Below are 25623 nucleotides of genomic sequence, written 5' to 3' on the forward strand. Positions count from 1 at the left end.
CCACTGCAGGATGTGCAGTGGTCTTTCCTGGTACTTGGGGCTTGTACAAGTCCGTGCCACATGGAAGTAAAACGCTGTTGAACAGGAACTAAATTCACACCTCTTGATCTGTTTCAGTCACCCTAGAAATAATATTTTAGTTTCCTTAACATATTTGCTAGAAGAACAGGTTTGCCTCTCCTGATCTCATTCCTAAAATATTTGGTGTGTAACTTCTTAAAAATTAGCAAAGGACAAGGAAATGAGAATGAATCACAAGACTAATAAACAAATGCAGCCTGACAGAAACAAAAAAAGGAGGTGACAAAACGCTTAGTGCTGTATTTCTGCCAGCTTCCTTTTGGCCCTGTTTTGGAGGTCAGAGACATTTTTATCTGGTTCACTGACATCAGTGGGGAACTCCACGTTCCCCAAGGAGTGAGTAAATAACTTCCATGATGTTTCCGAAAACTATATAGTGAAGTCAGAAAACATTCTGTGATGATATTCTTAATAATGAATAAAAATACTGGTTACAGATCCTACATGGCTGGATCCTGACACACAGTCAGTGCATAAATCCACCTGCACAAACTGGGCCCCCTATTTACAATGCCAGAGTTTGAATTTTTTCTCCAAGGCATATGTGGGGATCGCAGCTGGGCGCTTAGTTCAGGCTGGTTGCTAAGAGTGTTAACACCAGCAATGCCTATTTTTCTTCTAATTTGGACACGCTCCTGGTCTCCAGTGATTCCATAATCTCTTGAAGAAAAATATTCCCCTCTTGCCCTCCCCTGAAATTTGCATGCCGACAGCATTTGTTTGCACCTATCAATCAGAGTTATGACCCAGAATCAGACTGTGGTGAACACTTGTGAAATCTAACTTTTTCTTTCTTGTAGTGTCTTTGAGTGAACTTTGCATGTACCCTCGCAGTCGCAAAACTCCAACAACAGAATGAAGGGAGGAGGGACGAATGTTACCTGCTAACCCCACAGAGAGGGAGGAGCTCCATTCTTCAAACATTAGCAGAGTTATAAGGAAGGTGTGTACTTGGAGCACTTCCTCAATGTGGAAGTTCAAGCACACAGCGCTGAAGACCTGTCCTGAAGGTGCTCTAGAAAGTCTCCAGAGAGTCATTTCATGGGGGGAAATCCTGCCAAGAACCATTATGCACAGCTTAACCAGGGAGAAGAGAATGAGATGGTGAGTTCTATCTCTGTCTAGGTCTTTCTGAACATGAAGCAGCAGGTGGCACATGTTCTTCAATAAAATGCTACAGTCTGTAATTTAGTTTTGGATGGTGGGGGTGTTCCCATAGCAGAAACATACAGTTAGAAAGGGATATAATTGTTTTAGCGGAAAGAAAATGAAGTTGTATGTGTCCACTGGATTTAATTGGTTATTCCCTCCAACAGGGGGTGGCTCAACAGATTATTGATGTGGCATTATAAATCTAGGTGGAGGTGGTTTTACATGAGCTTGAGGGACAGGAGCAGTGTTCCTAACCATTTGACAGCTGAATCTCCAGGGTCAGCTCCAGTTAGATGAGGACTGGGAACCTTGGCTTTGTCTGGAACATAAAAACACATGTGTTATATTTGCATAAATTATTAGCTAATGCAATCTGTTGAATTGGCAACACTATTCCAGCCTGAGCGCCTGTATAAAGCTGGATTTCTAAATACAGAGCTACTGTAGTTCTTTCCATAATTTCCCAGGGACGAGTATGTTTACTTGCATTCTGTAACACGTGGAAGTAAGTCCTATGTTTACACGAAGTTTCTGATCTACTGCACAGTGCTTCTCTTAAATAGGAAGCCCAGTGCACAACCGTAGTAAATTCAGTGCTTCTTAGCCGCTTTGGCACTACTGTGTGTTACGGATCAGCTATTTGTTGCATATGCATTCTGTCCATCTAACAGGTTCTGCTGGAGATGTCAGACCCACGATGCAGCTGTACAGCAACAGTTCTCATGCATGTCTGGTAAATGCAGTGCTTCTCACAATTCCTGTGCTGCACAGCCGCTGTAGCTCTGCTGTGAGTGTGTGTTGAATTTCTGGGTGTACAGCAGTCCCAGCAAAGCTAGTGAAACACAGTTACTTACAAGCTGACGTGACTGTTCACTTCCAGAAATCCTGGAGAAATCTTCAAAATCTACTTGCTGAGAATTCTATTTTAGTGAAAAAGAGACCATGTCATGGAAAAATGTGGACATTTGTTAACCCTAGATATAGATTTTCAGTCAGCTCTCTGCCATCCAGTGAAGGGGAGATGTCATATTTTCCGTAATGCAAACCTGGGTAATCTGGGATGTGCTGGGGAATGCAGTGCAGAGTCACCCAGCAGTATGAACTGAGCACTGCAGGAGGAGCAAGGCACTGGCTCTGAGGGTGGGGACTAATTAGCTCAGTGCAACGCAGAACCTGGGTGGCTCTGCTGAGTTACTGGTCCTGCACGCAGCTCCTGCTGCTGGTTCTAGCCCTGGTGCTGATGGGCCACTGCTCCCCAGCCCCAAACGGCGGCTGCTCTTGTGCCTGTGCTCCACCCTGCCCCTCTCCTTCTAGGACCATAAACACCCTGTCGTTCTCTTCCCACTACTGGCACCATCGCTAGCAATGCCAGAAATGAGCCTGAGCTGATTAGGTTTAAGTGTACTGTCTGGTACTGTGTAGAGCCCACACTATTGTACCCTGTATGTCCAATTATTCTAGCTGTGCGCTACTGGGACTCCCAAGTTGTGCTTGCGTGGAGCCAACTATCCCACATTACCTTTCCAGTAATATTCTTGTTTCTCACCAATATCATACTGAGCACATGTGCCGTGAGTCCAGTGCTTGGGGATCTGCACTGTGAATCTGAGGTTTTCCATGCACAGTTGATGTGTGTGCACAGTGTTGAGTCAATCTGCACTGTGAATCCGGGGTGTCTGGCAGTTGCCATGCTCTCTGTGCCTGCAATGAGCATGCGCAGTGCTCATTCACCTGGGGCTCCCGAATGAAAATCACAGAAAAAAAGATTAATAAAGCAGTTGAGTAGCAGGTGCAATTAAAACCATAGCCAAGTTGTGCTAGATTTGGCAGGTATGTATATGTCTTTGTTACATATGTGTAAGAGAGAGAAAAAAGTTAACGAGTATGAGATAGAGGAAGATAACTGTGAGGGTATCTGAGGTACTGTAAGAGCAAGAGGAAAAAAACGTGTATAGAATGAGAGAACTAGCATGTGTATTTGTGTGAAAAAGAATGTAACATGCAGGTGAGAGAAGTTGTGAAGAAAGAGACAAAGAAGGCTGTGTTAAAGCAGAGGAGAGAAGGAGAGTACATGGGGTAAAAGAGAATTATGTGCAGACATTCTTTCTTTGTTAAAATCGGATATTTCAAATTATTGGCAGCCACAGCAAGTGGCACTGGCACATAAAGTCTCAGTGACCCTGCAACATTTTTTTAAAATTCTAAACCATGAAAAATATTTTTTTACAGTGTTTTTAACTGTCACTTTAATCCACCTGAACCAAATTATTCACAAGCAGTTCCTGACTCCTCAAACAAGATCACATCACTGGGTGTAATAATGTAACAGCTGACATTGTGCAGGTGCCAGTTCTTCCAGAGTGAAATAGTTCAAGTAATTTTGAAAGCGTGCAAGTAGTTCATTTGGACTCTGGACATACAATGCTTTCCTGTGTTGAACTAGCTGACTTAGGAAATCTACCCTATATATCCTTGTGTACATCTTTGGGATTACTTTACGTGGCTGGAGTACATTTGCTTGAACAAGAGTTCACTCTCCTGGTACCCAGCTAAAACTTAGCAATGTATATGTGGAGCGTGAGATAATATCTCTCCCTCTTCGTAACTATTTGTAGTACCAGCAATATTTCAGTAGTGTGAGAGCGCTCTGGACACAGCAGCTTGCCTCAGAGAGGGCTAATAGGTATGGTAATAGGAAGGGATTTATTTCAGGAATTAGCTTGCTTTTTTTTTTTTTCCCCTTCGTAAAGATCTGCTTGAAGGTGTTTTTGAAAAGAAGTAATTGTTGGTGGAATAGGAAGAGGGAGGAAAGACACAGCTTTATGCCCTTTGCCAATTTGATGCTCCTCTCTGTACAGCTTGGCACTAATCATTCCCTTTGCACAAACTGTAAAGTGCAGAACATAAGTCTTGCAGTGCAAAAGCTTCTGCTGCTGCTTCTGGAAGGATTTGCCAGCAACCTGTCTTAAGCACATGTTCCCCAGTTGCTTACCTCTGAAGGAATGGGACAACTGCAGTTAGTTAGCTGGTGAACCCCAGTTTGCTGCTGCATATTGTCAGCTGTTTGCCTCCTTGGGAATGCCAAAATTCTGAAGGGAATCTGATCCAGGAATTTTACTTTGCATTTGAAAAATTTAACTGTTCAGATAGAATCTGAAAGGCACAATCTTGTTCCTAATGGAATGATAGTGAATGTTGCTGCTGGCTTCAGAGGGAACAGAAACAGACCTTTGATGAAACAGGTTCTGGTTGCTAAGAATGAGATTCAGTTATTAAATTCCTTGTGAATCTTAACCAGTCTTTCAAGTCTAATCCTATTATCTGTTGTTATAGCAACAGGTTGTTCGTAATAGGATACCTGGTGATTGGGTTGCCAGAAATACGATAGTTCACAGCCACTGTTCGGGCTCCTTGCTGGTAGCTACAGGTCTTGTTTTCACCAAAGAAGAGGGTGCCTGAACTTGTTTGACTTTTGCATTTAAATTCTGCTGTGCAGATGACCTGGCAGTTACAGGCAATTTTTCTTTTAAACATAAGTAACAAAGACTTGCTGGACAGTAGAGGGATAAGCCCCTGAGCGCTGCCTTTGTATGATTGTAAAAGCAGCTAAGAACCTTTCTTGGAATAAGCACATTTTCTGCCAACTGAGCAGGTCTGGCAGCTTTTTCTGTCCCATAGTCTATGGCCCCTCCCCAGACCCTTCACTCACAAGTTAAACCATTTTGGTTTAGTCACTCTTCTGACTGTTGGGAGTCTCAAGAGAAAGGGGATGTTAACATGTGAGGAAACAAGGTTTTATAATACACTACAATTTATTAAAAATTATTCTATAGAGATGAGATGAGCCCTGTGTACCAGCCTCTTTTGTAGGCAGCATTACCTCCTGTGAGATAACAAGAAGCCCTTTGGAGTCTTACAGACTCCAATCTTAGCTTTGTTTTCCACTGTCTCTTAATCTGGTGCCCTCAAGAATCCAGGTTATTTGGCTGTGTAATTTTATGTATTCCAGATGCACACTTTGAGCCCTAAAAACCTGCTCACACAGTAGAAAAGTTGTCAAGGTGCAAATCTGTATTCATCAGACCCATCTTCAAAAGAAGCATGTCTGCATCAGCAGAGCCTCTTTGTGCAATGAAATACAACCCAGCAAACATTACACTCTTTTCCTTAACAACATAATACCAACCTGACAGACATGTTCTTACTGGTGACATCAACACCAGGATTTCTGCCAGCCCTGGAAGTATTGTTTGCCATAGTGGACATGCATTTGCTTGGAGGTCTTTGTAGTATAGGCCTTGTGAATCCTGAAGAGTTTCCAAAGAATTCTTCAAGAATTGAATAATTTCCAAGCCTTAATTACTGTAAGACATTCAGGTGGCGAGATAAACCTGCTGAGAAACCTGCATCATGTTGTGCCTGTTTCCCCCTTCTTCATGCATGTTGTAAATACCTCTGTTGTGGGTCTAGTATTCACCTTTTTTCTTTGAGAAGATAATGGTTTTGAGAATTCTTCTAAAGAATTCCACTGTTGATGTGTTTGACAAGTGAGAAGTGTTTGTACTAATACTGTTTCTGTTTCAACAAGGAGCTATTTACTTACTAAATGTTTTTTTAATGAGTGCAGCCTTCATTGCTATAGTCCTTCCAGCTGAAGGCACAGGGTCAGGAAAAACACTTCAACCTAACAGAACATTTTATTCTGAAGTTAAGTATTAAAAGGTTCCAGCCCAGGGAAGTTTGGCACAAGTTAGGTTTGGAGCTCAGTCTATTTCCCTGCCTACCTTTACTTCTAAATGATGTGGCGCAGGTAACCTGTTCCAGACATTTGCAAACTATGAGAAATGCTTTGTTTGGCTTTAGGCTCCTGCATGGACATCCAGATACAAAACAGTAGTTAACATCTGATGTTTATTCTTTCCCAGCTTTCTCCCTGTAGAGCTCCTGAACACCTGTATTCAGAAATGTCATGTTCTTCAAGACACAAACCAACGAACCTGAACCAACACCTGTGTTCATAGGGCAGAATGTGTACTGTGTCATAACTGCTCAAGGGTATCTATCTATCTATCTATCTATCTATCTATCTATCTATCTATCCATCCATCTGTCTATCCATCTGTCTATCTATCTCAGGAAAGTCCCTTGTGAGAAGTAGCAAGACCCAGCAGACAGTGCAGTGAATGCTTTAAGAGCATGGCTTTTTTACCCCAGCTGAGCTGTTTTCCTTGTCTTCCCCTCTCCTAGTTTTCAAGATGAGGAATACTGATGCGTGGCTTGGTTTTGCAAAGTGTCTTGAGATCTAAGGAATACAACCATTTTTTGAGGGGAAACTATTCTGGAAAACGTAGGCCTGGGCACATATGCAGGCATATGGGGACTCAGACACATATTTTCATATATAGGTGCACGGTTTCCTAGGCAGAGAAAGACAGAGTCTGCCCTAGCTCTATGGTTGTTGTCATATCAGGTCTGGGGAATCATTCCATTTTCAGTGGAGAAGAACACTGCCAATAGAAGATGATCCCAAACGACTGCCAATCACATGCCGAGCGCCCACCTTAGCCCTTCTTAGTTCCATTGACTAGAGGCTTACTGACTTCTCAGACTTTGGGTGTAAGGCACAAAAGCTGTAAATTAAAGGAGTGATTCACTGGTAGAAGCAAGATGCACATGGCAGCAATCTCGTTCTTCCCCACCCTGATATTCATGCCCATCCCAATTTGAAAATATTATTCCAGTTATTCCAGGTCCAGCCATTTGCTGGAGAAAGTCCGAAGGCGCGTTCTTTTAACAGTTCTTCCCTTAGGTGTCTCTGTCTCCTTGGAAATTCCTTTGCCGTGCTGACAAGCTGTAAAGTCTGGATCCAAGCATCTGGATCTTGTTAGTAAGCCATTGCTGTGAACAGTAAGTTCACATCATTCTATGTACTGTTCTGTATCCTGGTGCAGACACTAATTTTGTAACCTTTTTCTTAACGATACAACTAGAGAGAGGTGAATGGAGAGCCCTTTACCTGTTTAGAGGAGCACGTTAATATTAATAGCACGTGAGTGCCACACCAACCACCTTCTAGAAAACCTTGCCTATCTGCTGTCCTCCATGAGCTTCCTTCTATCTGCTGCAGAATTGCCTTATTCTCTTGGGCTGCTCAGAGATTATAGGAGCCTTTGAAAATGCTGAGCATACACATCTCAAGGTGGTATAACCAGGTCCTGTGCAATGCAGGCCACTCCCCTGTATAGTTTACCATACTTTGTCCCCACAGCTGCCAACTTCTTCCCTTTAGAAACCCCATGGATATTACCTAGGAAGACAGAGTTTGTCTTCTGGAGAATGACATAGAGCAGGTAGGTCGAGGCAGTGTGTGGAACCACTGGGTAGGGCCCACATTTTGCATAACAAGCAGACACCAGCACAGAACCAGGAATTATGCATTACTCATTCTTCCAATTACATTGCCTTTTCTTCTCACCTTATGAATGGATCTTGCAATATCTGTGGCTGCAGATATCTGATCTTCAGAAGGAGATTACACAATTGCTGCAGGTATACTAGGAAGAAGGAGATTGAGGAATCTTAACCCTTATGTTAGCAAATTCTCCTGGTCACCCGATGTAATTGTAGTCATGCAATCTCCCATCTTAGATCAGGGTTGGGTCTCCTCTATGAATTCACTGTATACATTTAATTTAACCTTTACCAAGTCCCTGCTAGCACTACTGAGGTGGAATTTGGCCATAGTACGAAGACCTGACAGCTCTTAAACTGTAATGCTGACAGTCATCCCTTTGAAGTTTTGTGCAAGTCACCTTGCCTCACTATAACAATTTCCCCAGCTTTGAAAATGGAATAATAATACCTACTCATACAGCTACAGTGAGTAGCTTCCTTTGGCCCTCTGAACATGTGAAGCATTCTGCAAGTCTTCATGAGTAGTTCTTACTAACCATTGTTATTATTATTATTTTGGGATGTTAGGACAATGGCACATTGGCAAGGTCCAAAATCCCCCTACTGGAGCTATTATGGAAGATGGTAACAGCCCTGAGTCTGTGACGAGTTGTGAAAGCAGCTCCAGCGGGTGCAGCCACACAGTGTCATTCAGCACCATGCAGAGACACCAGCTGAGTCTCTGAAGTGTGGATGCATTAATGCAGACTCGCTGCTGTGGCAGGACAGCAGTGGTGCTGCTGGTTCTGAAGCAGGCACCGTCTCAGCTGCTGCAGTGGGCCTTCATCCCCTAGTGCAGATGTACTGAAGTTCTTCAGCTGTCTCAGCCAGGGACCTTAAAAAAGGCTGACCAGGCAGATCTGTCTTCCTGACTTTAGGCCTAAATGTCTGTATTTTGATGTCATTCCAACTCATGTGCACACATAAGTGTCTCATGCTGAGTTTCACACATACATAAAACTACTTTAGAGGTTTGGTCAGACTACAGCAATCCCGATTTTGTGAAGGTGGATGAAAACTTCTGTGGAACATGCAAAATTTTTTTCTAGTCATGTTTAGGACACATAAAGAAGCCAAATACAAGTTCTGTGACTTGTTTTTTCACAGTACCATACCAAACAGTACCTATGGGAGAGCAGTGCATAATGGGAAAGTATAGTATTCCAGGTGTTCCTTTAAGAGAAATAGTACTGATTTTTAACTTGTCTTTGCTGTACAGGAGATTTTTGGTTACAAGACCCAAGGCTGCCGAAAGGCCTTGTGCATTGCTGGATACATCTTGTCCTGTGGGGCGCTGATGCTGCTGTTTTACTGGAAGCCAGAGTGGGATGTGTGGGCAAACTGCATCCGCTGCAGCTTGGAAGAAGCGGACATTGTTCTGCTTAGAACAACAGTAGGTGCCTACTTTAATCTTTAAGTTAGTCCCTAGTATGTAGTTAATTGAAAGATGAGTTAATTGGAAAGAATCCAGTTAGCTGAAATCTCCTACATTGCTGATTTCCTGCAATAATATCTTATGTTTACCATCATTAATCTAAAGAACTCTCAAGTGTTCCACAAATTATGTGTAAGATGATGATTGGAATGGAGGGTAACAGCTGATCAGACAACAAGTTGAAAGAAATTGGGGTGAAAAAACCTGTAATATCCGTGGTTTCAAGACTGTGGTGTTTGCTCTCAGTCCTTACTCCTCCCTTCCACCATTCCTGTTCTTTCTACCTTGCAGATCTGTGCTACAGATTCCAAAGCATCTGTTTGATTGACAATGTCCAGCAGATTCTTTTTCCCTCACTTGGCTGTCCTAGTGAAGCTGCCCCCCTCTGCCAAAATTTACCCAGTGGGCCAAAGCTCTGTCTAGCTCTGTCCCCAGCAGTGTCCAGCAGTGCGTGATGAGGAATCAGTAAAAGGAAGAGGGCAAGCTTGGACTGCTTGTTTTCTTGGCTGTGTGTTTCCATTTTCCATCAGACCTTCCCCATGTCAATAAGCCCTCAATCTTGCAGTTAATGCTTTCAGGGCTGTTATGTTTTGTTAGTAGTTTCCTAATAGAGATTTCTATCTGTTGAGGACTGTACTGAAGCACTGTGACATACGCAAACCTTGATTTAATTTCATGAAAGCTACTGCAACACTAAAAGAAGCAAACTGAGAGCTGACTCTGAATCCCAGCTGAGTCTAAATACTCCAGGAGCTGGCAGGGCTGGTTTACTTCCAGAAGTTTGATTTGTTCTGCTTCAAAGACTCCTGAACAATGGCATTTGCAAAATGTGCAATTGCAAAATGGATCACTTGCTACCGCTGTATTTGAGCTGCCTTGTTAAATGAGCAAAGCAGCAGGCAGTTAAAATCTTGGGTTTTGAAAACCACAGATCTGCCTGTTGAATATTTTATATTGAAACAATCTGCCTTCTAATAATGGGGTATATGGGTTTTTTTAAAAAATAAGCATATTAGGCTTAATCTCCCTTTTTAATCTTCAATTCAGTTTGCATTTTTAATTACCTATTCTTGTATGACATTTTAAATGGATTTTCCATGCCAAGCACTTCTCAGATAAATGAATTTTTAAATGATCCTTTGTGTAATTAAACAAGAATTGAATCATATTGCATGGTCTTTTTATCAGGAAGCTCTCTCAAAGTATGCTCTGGGCATTTGACAATTTCAGATTTTCTTCGTGGTTCTTTGTATTAAAATGACAGTTTTGTGTTTTTTTTCCTCCATTCTGATTATGTCAGTTCTCAAATGTGATGGCTACAGCTAATGAGGATACAAGTAATCCCATCAGCTTGATCCTTGGAATTCTCTTTTGCTTCACATGAAACCTTCATTCATAATTCATCGTCATTACTGCAATTGCAATATAAGAGTCTATTAACTCCCTTTTGTTATTTAATTTTGACTCATTTTAGTTGAGATAATGAGCACCTGTGTTATTCACTGCTTTCCATCTCAATCTGCATCCCAATGTCTACTAATTCTGAAATTTAAGTTAAAGATAAGTATCAGAAAATAAAAGTTATTCTACTCAAAATACCAGTTGAAGAATAAAAGTGCACAAGTAAATAAGATATATAAACATTATTAAGTTCTTTTTTAAACCCTTAAATTATTCAAAAGGACTCATATTTGGTACAGAATCTTCTTTTTCTGTTGTCATTTCCAAATGAAGTTTAATAACTGTGCTTTCAGCACCTGGCTGGCTGAAGTAATCAGCTCTTTGCATCTGCCAAACAGCTCACACACTCAATATGATATATAAGTCAGTCTCATAGTTGGCTTTAATGCATGGTGGTCAATGTTCAGGACTGAAACTTAACATGAGGGTACTTATTACCGCGATTGCTCTAATCTCTGAGACTGTACTACGAACAGTAGTTATCAGGCAGTTCCAATGTTGAACATATTTTACAAAAAATAACAAGATCACAAATTCAGTTTGTGGCAAAAGGTTGTCTAAGATACCATAAGGGGGGCATAGTGCTAACACACTTTTTTCCAATGAAGTGTTAATACAGGAATGACTGTGAAAAGGTGTTGGGACTAAACATCCATTTTGCAGTACAGCGCTATGTTTCTTTTGATCTTCCCTTTACAGTATGGTCACTGCATCTCAGATTGTCCTGTACTGTTTGCCTGTCCTAAATCATGATCTGGGTGTTCGCATTCCATCCTTACCAGCCAAGCACCAGGTCTGCAGTCAGTGAATTATTTGCAGTACTTGCATTTTGACAGGACTGTGGTTCTGCTCCCATTCTGCTGATTTCTTTATTGGTCACAGGGTGCTGGGAGGCCCCTGTGGGTTAATTCTTTAAGAAAACTGGAGCAGTGCTCTAAAAGACTAGAAATTTTGATTTTGAGGGAAATAGTGATACTTCTCTTTTATGTTCATTCAGGATGAATTTCGGATTTATTCTCGTAAGACTGTGACGTGGATCTCTGTGTCTGCACTTATCAGAAGTAGAACGGATTATCCAGCCAGTGCTGAGGAAGACTCAATCTTCAGCAAAGCCATAATGAAGCCAAGTTTGCAAGTAAGTTAAGTATTCCCAGCAGCATCTGGGAGGTGATAGCAAATCTCAGACATGCTTCATGAAGTGAATGAGCTGTGAAACATATCCAGCTAAGAAACTTGCATCTTGGTGAACACAGTGAGCTGTGGAAAAACAAACTAAAGATTTTGGAGAACTGTACTCACCTGTGTAGAAAATCCTCTCTTACTCCAAGGTGGGTATGAAAAAAGAATCCTCACTATTCCTGAGAGAAGACCTACATTATAAGTAGGAGAGCTTCAAGACACTGGGGTTGGCAGTGAAGAATCAGAAACTCATTCCTGGCACAGGAACCAAGGAATTTAGGGGTGGCTCTGTGTTTGAAGGGAAACTGTGAGGAGCCAAACATCACAGCTCCCACAGTAACATGAAAACAGGGATGAATGCAGCAGAGAGGAAACAGAATAGAAAAGTACCTAGGCAGAGCTACATCAGTATTTCCAGAAATGTTTCATCAAGGAGGGTCTGAAACATGTTTTGCCTTCTTGCCTTTGTATGTACCAATTTGTGCTTTAAAGTACATTTGCCGGTTCCATAGCTTTGAGGTCCCAGGGAGGCACAGGGGAGAAGGTAGAGGATTAATTGGTCCAAGCAGATCACAGGGTCTCTCATGAATTGAGTAAATATAATTATCCCCATTTTAGAACAAGTACCAGACAGTTCAGTTGTGTATCTTGCTTAGCATTACACCTTAAGTTGGTGTGAGCAATAGGAATGCAGTGGTACATTTGCCAATATCTGGCTCTTGATTATAGTTACTAGATCACTGCACTGGGGAACACATAAAAGAGCTATTTTCCCTTCCAGGAAATAGATTTCTGACTTGTTAGCATTTGTTTTTATATCTACAGCAATTTTAAGTAGATATTTTCATTATAAACCTATCTTTAGCGGAGTAAAGCTGTTGCTATTACTGCTGGTTTGTGTGGGCATACATTAATGTACATAAGAAAGTTTAGTGCCAGCTAGTTTAATCAACTAGCACAGTATGAAAGTGAATACTGGTTTGTAACATTCTTCAGAGGATTGAGTTAGTAACATAAAAAAGGCCAACATAGCCTCAAATAATAGGCCCTTTGAACACCACTTTCATATCAATCAAAATATCTAGATAGAAAAGAACAGATTTCAAAGCAGCAAAGAGCAAACAGTTTAATCCTTCATTAGCAATTCAAAAGGCCCTACTTCTAAGTCAGTTATAAAACCTTCTTGCTGTTTAACCTGCCTAAGTCCACGGAGTAACGTGAAGTGCCCAAGAGCTGTCCAAGGACCTGTTCCAACAGCGAGCTGAGTCCCTCATTTCCCACTCCGGTTTTTAGCATTGCAAATATTGCAGCTCCTATTGCATGAAATCCTAACTACAGACCTCTTGTTAGGTTAATGGCTGCGGTTATAGCTCCATTTTGAGTCAGTGTATGAGTTGAGTATAGATTTCATTGGCCTATGATAATACTTATTGCACTGGGTAGGGAGAGTCCCCTAGAGCTGATTTCCTTATTACTTATGTGTATAGGTGTATAGCCTTGCCTTCTTCCAGCTGATATGAAGCACCATTCTCTCTAACAGGCTTCGTTATTATTGTGCAGGACAGGACAGACTCCTTTTGCAAGTTATAAATGGCAGTATGTGTTCCTAGTGGATAACTGCTCTGCAAGGGCTTAGCATTAGCAGTGACACAGCACCATGCCTGCAAACTTGTCACCATGCCTGCAAACTGCCCAAAGCCTCCTGCTTTCCTCAAAGCCAGACAGACGATATGGGAGTTGTTGACTGAAGACGGGCTTTGACAGCTGCCTGCATACTCACCACTGCATCAGTGATCTCTTCCCTCCATTCTCTGAAATGAAAGTGAGGACTGTATTCCTTGCTTCACAAAATGGGGAGAGAAGAATGCTGCTTTGTACTTCCTTGACCTAAAGATCTGTAAAGCTTACTGGAACCTGCACTGAAGTGGGGATCCCACTCTATAACATAACTAGGGAGTTAGTAAATGCAATCCTGTATTCTCTACCTCCCTACCCCCCATGTAATTTGCTTTATCTGTGCTTGACCACAGTGAGGATGCCGAGCTGAGATCTGTGAGCAGGCCTGGGAGTATTTTTGTCTGCTGTGTTGCATGTATTGTTGTCCCTGTTTTGTTTTGCAGGTGAAAAGTATTCAAGTACAAAAAATCCGCTATGTCTGGAATATCTATGCAAAACAGTTCCAGAAAGTTGGGTGAGTTCAATGCCCTGGTTACACAAGTCTCTGACGAAGTCAAGCTTGTGAATAACGTCCTAAGGAAAATACTCCTTTATGTTTTAGAGTCCTAGAAGACCACCACACGTGCTCAGCTATACATGCCAAATTTGGTTGTGGTCTCACCCGCAATGAACAGAATGTCAGGTACACATTTTAGAACACAAATACTCAACATATGGATTTCAAAGAGATGTAAATTCACTGCTGTTGGTGCATTTTCCTTGAGTTTCTTGTGTATCCATTAATATGCACGTAATTTTAGATGAAATGGCCATGCTTGAAAAATTGAATTAAAAGGGCTAGAGAATTTTGTGTATTCCTTGTCAAAGTTTTTTAAATGCCTCAGTATTCATCACTGTTATTGTTCTCAATCAAGAAATAACTATGCCCTGTAACTAACTCTAAGCAGTTTTTATTTAGGGTAAGAGAAAGTCTCCATGAGACGGTGCAGATAAGTTGTGTATATGCTTCTTCAGTGGAACTCCATGTAATTGTATTGAACTTCTAAATCAACTAGTTCTGGTCATTGAATTTATTCTCACAAACTACTGTATCATTAGACAATTTACAGAATAAGTATTCCTGAAACTGCCAAATAAAGAAATGATCTTCAGTTGATTGAATACTGAAAATCCAGCTGCTGATCTTAGCTCATGTTGAGTCTTACATTCAAATCAGCCTTAACTGTATCCAAAATTATTTGGGTTTAGATCATTTAGTTTTAGGTGCAGAATTCCTTTGTTTATGGTGCTTCAAAGAAATTTTTGCATGATGGAAATGTTTGCTTAAAAGGCTGTGTTACACCTCTTGTCTGTTTAAGTAGATTTCACTGCTACAGTCATTTCTGACATAAGCATTGTAGGGGCATTTAATTTTTTATCTTCTCCTTGGAGAAAGATCCTCACCTTTATTCAGCCCTTAAACTGGGATCAATACAAGCTCTCAGGGCTATTGAAAGCTGCAACTTCTCGAGTGAGCTACATTGTCACTATTTGATCTGTAAGTGATATATCTTTATCCCATACAGGAGAGTTATATGTGGGCCAAACACTATTGATGTTCCAGTGATCCCTATTTGGAAACTACTCATCAAAGAGGTTAAGCATTTTTGATGCTTTTATTCTAGGCTACTTGGGGAGGCAGAGCGTGCATATAGAATATAATGGATTCTAGGTCTGAATTAGCTTTCCATCAAGCTCCTTTTTCAAATCCTGTTTAAAGCTGTTCCATGATATCACCATAAATTCATTTATTTCCATTGTTCCCTATCCTCCATCCCCATGCCTCTATGGCTGCTTGGTATTTGTACGTATCTGTGTCCTGGAAGCTCGTTCTGTTGGCGTTACAAGGGTCAGTGAATGTTTACAAGCTGCACTGGAAATCAAACCTTCCAGGCAAAAGCTGTCTCTTAGTCAGCAGAGATTAAGTGAACAGCAGTAGCTGGTACATGCCTACAGCCACAGAGAGATCCAATGAGCTCATGACTCTGGGCACAGCACTGTGTAAAGCACGAATATCTTTTTCAGGCAGGAACTGGCTATATGTGGCCTAATCAGAATGTTTGTAGGGATGTGCCTATGGTATGTGAGCTCCATCCTCACCGCACAACCTGCTCTTCTCTCACCTTTGTTACATTTCTTGTAAAGAAGCAGGCAAAACAAGGCTTGGGCCAAGCCATTCACATCCCAAATAGCATCCTATTGGTCCAGATTATTTGGCCCTTCTGTCAGATGGAAGTGGTCCAATCCGATTAGACTGAAGCCATTGTTAACGATATTAGAAAGGAGGTTGTGAGACACAACACTTAATAGGTTTTATTCCAGCCCATTTCTAACAGGATGGTCTGGCTGGGTATATGGTAGCCTTTTAAATGTGACCAGCTCTTGAGTATTGCTCTCTCTCCAAACAGGTCTTAAATCCATTTTACGTGTTCCAGCTGTTCAGTGTGTGTCTGTGGTTTGCTGAAGATTACATGGAATATGCCACTGCCATCATAATCATGTCTCTACTCTCGATTTTTTTGACTGTATATGATCTTAGACAGGTGAGATGCCTCACCTCTTACCACAAGGAGGATTTATTTCTAATGTCTGGGAAAGGCCAGGATGTTATAACATGCACATGTTATGAGAGTTACTCAGAGGTTTAGTCTCATGACATTGTGTAGTAGCAGATGCAATGGCCTGGCCTCCTAGTCATCATAATCTCCATGTGGTTCTTCACCCACATCCTCCCTTCCCCATTCCAGTGCTTTGGTTTGGAACTTTCTGTTACACCTTCTCCATAATTAGGGTGGGGAGTTTCTTTCTCTGTATGATTGTACAGTTCCTGACAGGGCCAGACCCCAGTTTATGAGGGCTCTCATAACCACAAACAACAAAAAGGAATAATTGTTAGTGGATGAATTGCATCATGTAAGTAAGATGTAACACTTTTGTGTGTTCTCCTTTAATTTATAGCAATCGATTAAACTGCACAGACTGGTTGAGTCTCACAACAACATCATGGTCACTGTCTGCAGAAATAAGGAAGGTGACTCCTGTACACTTCTTTCTTCAATGTGTTTCATTTCTATAGCAATTTATATCACAACCGTATACAATGTATAGTATCAAATTCCTTCTAGAGCAGTTTTCTCTTCTGTCTCTCACCTCGATTAACTAGCTTCTGCAGATTGGGTTAATTTGACCTAGAGGTATGTTGTGGCACACCAATCATATTCATAATCTTTTGCTAAGGCTGCGCTCAAACAGTTATCAGGAAAAACAATGTCATTTTTCTTAAATCAGTGCTGATGAAGCCAGCCACATAGCCATTAAATGGCTGTGACTCCACCTAGTTGCTCCATGCAAATTCTGTTCATTGTCATGGTATTTAGAACACAATCCAAAAAGATGGAGTCAAATTAAGAAATGTAGATCCAAGCCTCTTCAGTTAGGTCAGCACATTGGAAAAACAAGCATTGGTTGGACTCCTGGGGAGATAAGAAGGAATTCTGCAGTTCGAACTGATGCCTAGGCTTTTCTAAATATTGGAGGTTGTATTCTTATGTTCTACTTTTGGCCCCTTCTTTATCAGGCATTATAAAGAAGTAACGATCTATTCAGCTGGTAGTTCCTTGTATTTTTTCCCCCTTACCACAGAGAAATATATGAAGTACAAAGTTTGCGTTACATGTCACCTACAGGTTTCCAAGAACTGGAATCACACCATCTTGTTCCTGGAGATATGCTGGTTTTGAAAGAGGGCAAAACCCTTTTGCCTTGTGATGCCATCCTGATCAGCGGGCAGTGCATTGTAAATGAAAGCATGCTGACAGGTACAGCTTGTCCCTCCCAGGTGTACCATCAAAACATCATCATAGCCCTATGGCTTCAGCCAGTGACACAGGACATACAGCATTATCCTTATTATGAGATAGTCCATAGCTATCCTAGAAGGGGATTCTTCCAGGTGTTTGCTATAATAAAGACTGAATTGTAGTTAGCCCCAGCTTATCTAAATAGACAAGATGGACTTCAGAAATGGCAGTTCATCCTTTACTTCCTTTCTGGGGTGCAGCATTTAGGAGGGGATCCTCTGATTAGAAAGGAAAGAGTGGACAGTGAAGAGGAGTGAGCAGGACAGGAGAAGAAACAGTAGATACAGAGCAAAGCTGTTCCCACACAGGGCCCACAGTCTGCTCAGGCTGTAGGGGTTTCTCTCTGTCACTCTCAATGTCTTGTTGCTGATCGCTGCAACGCCTCTAACCTACTGGAGTGTCTGTCTAGCTCTCCAGACAGCCCCACATTCATGTGATAGCAGTGGAGAACACACCACGCGGGAGAGTTCACTGCAAAGCAGGATTTTTGGTGCAGAAAGTGCTCGTAGTTCTGCTTCTTGTCTTTAAATTTAGTCTTGGCCTGAATCAAACTGAAACCCACAGTTCTGAAATTTCATGTGAATGAGAAATTCCAGAAACCACTTTCATTTAGAAAGCTTCAGCTGTCAGAAGATATTTCTTCTGCTTCACCTTAGTGCCTCTGCTCTGACATAAATAGGACATTTATCAGCTGTCAAGCATTGAGTTAAAGGCTGTTCTTTTTACTCGGAAGGGGAAATATGGAATGTCATATTTCAACTGCCTAAGGGAATAGTGTAGTGACCTGCACATGAGTTTCAAACTAGGTAAACAACTTGGGGCCATCAAGTGGAGTCATGCAACTCCAGTGCAGGTCTCTTTTCAAGTCTGTGTATCTACAGCCTGGATTCAGAGTCCTTGGACTGCTTTCAGTTCTCAGGCTTACACGAAGCTATTGTACTGAGGCAAAGGAGAGCTTTTCTCTGGCAGTCTGCTTGCTAGTCTTCAAACTCTTATTCACTCTGAAGAAGTCACAATATAAAGTAACATTTCTCTAAACTGGTTTCTCTAGTAAATACCTTTAACTTACCATCTAGATGTCTAGATACTGTACTTACTTGAAAGTCAGGAGGCTGATTTTAAGGTGTACTGAAGTTTTCTTCATCTGAGCTAATCTTCCCTAGGGGAAAGTATTCCGGTAACAAAGACCCCCTTACCCCAAGCTGATAACTTCAAGCCCTGGAGAATGCACTGTGCGGAGGATTACAAAAAACATGTCCTCTTCTGTGGAACAGAGGTCATACAGACCAAGGCAGATGACAGAGGAGTAGTGAAGGCTGTGGTGCTGCGGACTGGTCAGTCAACACTTCAGTTTGCTTTTCCTTTCATGCTTTTTCTTACTCAACAGTCTGACTTAATGTGCCCGGGTCCCATTAAGTAAAAGGCATTAATCCAAATTCACAACAGTCAGATGGAGAATTGATATCCTGGGCTTGGCTAAGCTATTATGCATTGTTTCTGTTTGCTTGGCATAACTTTTAAAAAAGCACTAACATATGATTACAAAGAAGAATTTCACTTTGCTTCTGAGACATGGAAAAAATCCTCCTCCTTAAAACAAAAGTAACTTTTTTCTATATTCCGCAGAGTGGGTCACATACACTGAAAGAAAAGATCTGGGCCTTCTTTCTTAAGTTACAGAAATTAGGAGTCATTTTCAAGCCCTCCGTTCTTTGTAGAGAACTTTTGGAAATGTTTTCCCCTTGGAATAATTTTAGTTTGACTTTCCAGGTTTCAATACAGCCAAAGGGGATCTAGTGAGGTCCATTCTCTACCCTAAACCCATGAACTTCAAGCTGTACAGAGATGCCTTCCGGTTCCTGATGTGCCTTGTAGCATTTGCAGCCATTGGAATGATCTACACAGTGTGTGTATTTGCACTTAATGGGGTGAGTTACTAAACGCAGGAGAAATGGTCACACCCGTTTTCAAGACACTTGAAATTTGAGTGATTTCATATACATTTATATATAAAAATACGCTCCTTGTCACTCTCCTTTTTGCCTTAGCATATGAGGCCATTTTACAATGTAATTGAATTTGTGACAACACACAGGCTTTCATATATTTAATTCCAAGGTGCCAAAACCACTGTTTCCCCAGTCCTTTCTACTACGGTCTTAGTAAATCCTGTGCAAGCACTGCATGTCTTACCAGCAGCCTTCAGTATACCGACTGCCTCTGTTGTGTGTTGTCTGCCCTGTGCTTGCCGATACATGTAATTATCAATGCATGTAATTAGCATAATGTTTTCTAGAGTTCTGAAAATGGGAGATCCTAAGAGCTTAGCACTCTGCAAGTAGCCTTTACAGAGTTTTTGTAGCACTTTTTCTACATTCCTAGGAAAATCACAAGTGAGCCATGGGTTTAATGGGACAGAGAATGATGTGTCATTGTGAAAAGGCAGCTTTCCGAAAACTCCAGTGTAGGTCAGGTCAAAGACCATCTATCCCTGTCCACTGACTCTGAGAGTTATTGATATCAAATGCTTATGGAAACTGGTTAGGAAGTATGGCAAGTATAGAACAATTCTTCCCTGGTATAATCTTCTAACTTCTTCAAGAAAAAGGTTTAACAGTTCAGTAAGCTGTCATTTCTATGTAGATCAGCTACCTATAATAGCCACTGACAATCTCCCAGAGGGTGTTTTAATACATTTCTGAGTCCATTTATGCCTTGGACTTGACAGCACCTGTGGCAATAGTTCCCACAGTTTCATCACGTACTGCATGAAAATGTTTTTAAAGCTGCTATCTAAATCACTGAAGGCACTGTAGATTTTTGTTTTAGAGAAGTAGCAAAAAGCTGCTTTCTATTTGATGTTTCCTGTACTATTCATGATTTAGAGATCATTGGCTACCCCTTCAGCCACCTTTCTTCCATGTTACAGACCCCTGAACAGTACAGGTGCAAACACAGATCCCTGAAATTTACTGATGTTACAAACAACTCCCCCTTTTCTTCTGCCTCCTCCCCCCCATATTTTTATATAGTCATTTGGTGGTGGGGGATAACTTTCACTTAGTTATCACTCACCTTAATATCCTTGAGAACTTTTGAGAAATAACGTTTGCAAAGGCAACTATCCTGTATCAGTTGAATCACCCACATCTCCATTGATTTTTCCAGAGTTCGCCAGGAGGTTCATGGATGTTTTCCAGGTTCTCCAGGTCTTCCTTCTGTGAAGACTGTGTTAGCTCTTCTCTGATGTGCCATGTACATCAACAGTTGATTAATTTTGTATTACAATTTTAATCAAGAAGTTTCTCAATATAGAACTAAGACTTACTGTGTCAGGAAGCAGCAAGGGCCAGCTATTCCCTAGGAGAAGGCAAGTCAGGAGCCAAGGTAGTGCCCTCACTGACCAGGGCACAGTCGCACAGTATCTGAATGCTGTGGGGAGAGCTGTGCGCTGATAACAGCCTGTCAGTAGTCCCAGGCAAAGCGGTAAATAATCCTGGTAGACCAGTCAGAAGCAGAAAGAGATGAGGACAAGAGACAAGGCTGCAACACACATCTAATGACATCCATCCAGGAGACAGTGCTAGAGGCATTTAAGCCCAGGCCTGAGCTTAAATGGAACTCTGGAACCCATGAGCAGAAGATTTGGGTGGAGGTGAGACTAGTGAAGGTAATTAAGGCCTATTAGTGCATTCTCCGGCCCTGCTATATTGGTCTTTTAAATCTCTGGAAAGTTCACCTGAAACCCTTTTAAAAACAGTTCACTCATTCTTATGCATCAAGGTCAATGTAAGAAATAGTTGCACACTATAAACAGTAGTTCTGTGATTTTTAAAGCCTAATTGCTTTAGAACTTCTTCAAAAACTTTCAAGAAATCATTTCATGCCTTGATAATTATCTGCCAATGTAAAGTCCAAGTCCTGAGTTGCAAGGTTGATTCTGCAATTCAGCTTTTGAATAATTTTTCTCCTTTGGAATAATCTACAATCAGTTGGCTCAGAAGATTAATTCCCCTCGGGATATCAAACAAACTGTATTTAGGAACATATCCTGGTGTCTGCTTTGCAGTTTTTCATTTTTTTTTTGTTTAACTTTGCCCTTGTAATATGTAAAATACATGCTGATGTTATCGCAGCAGCTGAAGCTGTCTTGTCAGACTGATGTAAGATTCAGTCACATGATATACTAAATGCTTTCTCTTCTGTGACTGTATTATCTAAAGGTGGTAAGTGCTTCATTCTAATATAAAATAGATACAAAATATTATCAAACTGGTGCCTTCTATTGACTGAAACAGGATCAATGAAAGGAGAATGAGAACATGATGGAAATTCAGCACATCAAATGCAACATGATTTATGGTCAAAGTCCCAAGCTCAGAACCAGTAATAATAGAACTCTAGTGATGGTTTGCAGATCCTTCTGAACTGTAAATTGGCTTTCGTTTGCAGTACCTCAGTTCTGGGAGCCCAATTTGAAATCCATTCAATCCTTTAGCAGTGATATCAACTGCCGAGAATAACAGTGCCGACATTCAGCATACTGGCAGTCAGTTTTACACTGACCTCTAAGCTCCCAAATTAGAGATTGCTCTTAGAAGTGTAACTTTTACGTCCATGTCTCTTCCTGCAGGTAAAAGCAATTTCCTTTCATAACTCCTAGAACATAAGGTCAGAAGAAATCATTAGCTCATTCATTCTGCCCTCCTTTTCAGCACCATCCCATATGTCTCACCTGTCACCTTAACATTGAATCAAGAGCTATGCCTGTAGGCAGTTGGATGAACGCCCATATAAATGGCAAATTCTTGTGTGCTGTGTCATGGGAAACTGGATTTGACTGAGGATGCAATAACCTAGCTGGCATGTTTGAACTCATTTGCTTTGGAGGAGACTGTGTGTTCTACCTGGCAGGTTTGTTGGCATGGAGAATGAAGGAAGGCCTGGAGGCTGCTCTTTAGCGGTGATGTATCCTTAAAGCCTTTGGTTAAATCAAAGCAATTAATTTCTTAGGGAGATGAATACATGATGGACCATGGGCAGAAAACACCACAGCCTGTATCACCTGCAGTGGAGGGGAGAAGGGATTAAGAGGGCTACACTCAGACAATCCAAGCAGCACTCCTTGCTACCCTCTTGCTGATAATTGCCTTTGGTTTTATGTCAGGAGGAGGCAGGAGAAGTGGTGAAGAAGGCTTTGGATGTTATCACTATTGCTGTCCCCCCAGCTCTGCCAGCTGCCTTGACAACAGGGATCATTTATACGCAGCGGAGGCTGAAGAAAAAGGGCATCTTCTGCATCAGCCCACAGAGGATCAACATGTGCGGACAGCTGAACCTCATCTGCTTTGACAAAGTAACTGCTATGTGGCGATTACTTTCTTACTAGTAATGGGAGCCATACTAGGAGTGGGAGAGTATGGGTTTTGATCAAGCATTTCCATTGTATTTTAGAAACATACTGACCAATCTTATATACTTAAGTTTGTGTTTTCTGAACAGACACTGTTAATAATTGTTGTTTTTCTTGGAATCTAGGAATTGACTGATTGCACTTTTGCTCTGTACTGTGCTAGCATTTTCTGGACGCTAACTTCTTAAACTAAGTCTTTCTTTTTATTCCTGTTGGAGCTTTCATGTGGGAAGTTAATTTAAATGTACATTTTAACTTAGACTGGCACCTTAACAGAAGATGGCCTGGATCTTTGGGGCTTGCTGCCCTCTGAAAGAAACTGGTAAGGCTCCTCCTTGACACGCCAATGGTATTTAAATTTGGTGGGATAGTGACTGGATTCTCCTCCTAGACAGCTGAACAAATCTGAAAGACAATTATTGTCAAACAGCAGTTTGACGTTCCTCATGTTTAGATTTCCAATATTATTTCTGTAGCCTCTGGAAAATTAGTTTGTTGCCTCATCCCAGCAGTCCTGCTTCACGTGAAATGATGCAGCCACTGTCGTCAGTATTTGGCACAGCATGCCCAAGCAGTGTAGCCTGTAGTAGACATGCTAGGTTAGATCTCAAAGCTGCAATGGTGCCCAATCCTTTGTGATGGGAACTCACTGTTACCCATGAGATTGCCTCTCAGATCCTTCAGTGCCCATGATTTTGCCCATTTACTTTTCCAGAAATACGCACACACAAAAATGCTCAAACTTATATGAGCCTCACAGCTCAAGAGTCCTTACACAACCCACAAGGAAGATATTTTATAATAATCTGTTCCTCTGTCCAGCCCAATGGACTCCTTAACTATGCAGAATACACCTACTCTGACCACGTGTATCCCAGCCTTTAACAGGTGCGCGATAAATAGCTCATGGGGGAGGACAAGTCCCCAGAAACATGCTTGTGGTCTGACCACAGGATAGGACTTTTTAACAGCCCCCTGACTTATGATTTTTTTTTTCTGTTAGTCATATGTTGTTTGGTGTTCTCTGGTGGTAATTTTTATGTTCTCTTTTGCATTAGCTTCCAGGACATTCACAGTTTCCCTGCGGACCACAGCCTGCCTTGGGGCCCTGTGTTCAGAGCAATGGCGGTTTGTCATTCATTAATTGTTTGGCAGGGCAAGATCCAAGGAGACCCACTGGATGTGAAAATGTTTGAGGCCACTAACTGGGTAAAGCTGTGCTTTGTTGCTGTGCAAATAGTGTTGGGGAGTTTTATTGTTCTTGCAAAGGAGGAACGTCCCAAACCGTATGATGCCAGTAGCCACTTCCCACACAGAAGTAAAACAGATAAAACCCAGAAGAGATACGACATGCTCAGGCTTTTGGAGAAATGTTCCTTGTTTCTGCCTAGAGCTTTCAACTAGGGGTACTTTGAGTACTTCGCTCCTTTGACTGAAGTGGGGGATATCACGCAAACCCTACTGGGATATCAGCTCTGACTGTGGCTGCTGCAAGATAACAGGAAGTCCCAAATGTGACTTATATGCAGATTAAGACTGCTTTTACAGAGCACGTAACGGACTTCTGCGAACTTTGAACTAGATGCAAGATTTTGAACTTTGTTAGAGCTCTGTCAATGTGGAGATATTTCTGCCATCCTCAGGTTTGAAATCCCATGCTGCTATGAAAGATCTGTTTTCAGTCTCTGTCCCATTACCCACAAACAGCCATCAGTGTTGCAATTCACTCTCTGATCAGTTGTGGAGAGGCGGGGCAGAGCATTTCATAAATGCTCATTCCCCTTCTTGGGGAATGAGCATTTACGAAAACTAAAAGGCTGCAAGTCCGAGATGGATAAGAGGAAACCAGCCCATAACTACCTGGTAGAAGGTATAGCCACAAGCCATGGCTGATGCAAGATAAGAGATTCAGGGCAGGATTAGCTAGTTATGTGCATGACATCTGTCTGTTTTGTATCTGCAAAATGTGTAAAACAGAAAAGTTTCAAGGAATAAACTATGCAGTAATACAGGAGTTAGAGGGTGTTTTTTTCCCAGGGGCATCACCTTGTCATCTCAGCCTTAGACAGACACCCATCAAAGTTGTAAATTAAACAGGAGTGATCCTGTTAAATAATTCCTGTGAAACATGAATAATCATGTGCCCTTTGACACCATAAAATATTTTTGTTCCTCACAGTCATGTTGTTATGATTAAAAAACCCATCTGATTTGTGGAGTACTTCAAGAGCAGAGAATGGTGCTTTCTACACTAATACAAACTCTTATTAATTATTTTCCCACTGGGTCTATGTTAGATCTAAAGGGTTTTGAATATTTCAGTGGGTTGTAATGAATAAAGAATTTATTGTCAGTGAGAGGACATAATCTATTTGCTGTGCAAGAGTACAGCAGTATTTTACTGAAGCTGGTGAAGCTCTGGATTTGATTGCCAAGGGAAATAGTGGGTTTTCCATTAGCGAAGTATTTTAGTGTGAGATCAGACAGACCCCCCGCAGGAATGAATAAGATACCTTGTTTTGAGGGAAGGAAAGGCTCTAAATGATTCCTTGGGGGTCCTTTCAGGTCTGCTGGTGCTATGATCTGAAAGATTTTTGTCTTTCAATACACAGGTGATAGATGATTCCAGTGGACACCAGATTGAAGGTCAAGGATCCACACATGCCACACTTGTTAGACCTGGGCCTAAAGCCAGCAGTGTAAGCTATTTGCGGGATTCACATTCATGATCAAGTTAAACTGTCGGTGTAAGAGTTACCTTTCAGTAGAGAAACATTTGGTTGTCCTAGTCCAAGACAGCTCTTCCACACTTCGTGTTTCTTTTATTGCCTGCAGAGAGATTGCTTTGCTGTCTTTGATTAAAAAGAGATACT

The 25623-nt window shown here is 41.5% G+C and overlaps 1 protein-coding gene across 1 annotated transcript in view; it reads left to right on the plus strand.

Annotated features, from left to right (window-relative positions):
- The first annotated feature begins 994 nt into the window (after positions 1–994).
- LOC141744697 (putative cation-transporting ATPase 13A4) overlaps positions 995–25623 on the plus strand; it is a 43807-nt gene continuing 19178 nt past the window's right edge. The window contains exons 1-15 of the mRNA XM_074591226.1: positions 995–1185; positions 8906–9079; positions 11580–11717; positions 13882–13952; positions 14040–14120; positions 15004–15073; positions 15886–16020; positions 16436–16508; positions 17164–17295; positions 18501–18671; positions 19108–19265; positions 22505–22693; positions 23011–23072; positions 23809–23959; positions 25363–25449. Of these exons, the coding sequence (XP_074447327.1) occupies positions 1123–1185; positions 8906–9079; positions 11580–11717; positions 13882–13952; positions 14040–14120; positions 15004–15073; positions 15886–16020; positions 16436–16508; positions 17164–17295; positions 18501–18671; positions 19108–19265; positions 22505–22693; positions 23011–23072; positions 23809–23959; positions 25363–25449 (1755 nt within the window). The 5' untranslated portion in view covers positions 995–1122. The remainder of the gene's footprint in view (positions 1186–8905; positions 9080–11579; positions 11718–13881; positions 13953–14039; positions 14121–15003; positions 15074–15885; positions 16021–16435; positions 16509–17163; positions 17296–18500; positions 18672–19107; positions 19266–22504; positions 22694–23010; positions 23073–23808; positions 23960–25362; positions 25450–25623) is intronic.

Source organism: Larus michahellis, chromosome 6 (assembly GCF_964199755.1).
Source record: "Larus michahellis chromosome 6, bLarMic1.1, whole genome shotgun sequence".
Lineage (NCBI taxonomy): Eukaryota > Metazoa > Chordata > Aves > Charadriiformes > Laridae > Larus > Larus michahellis.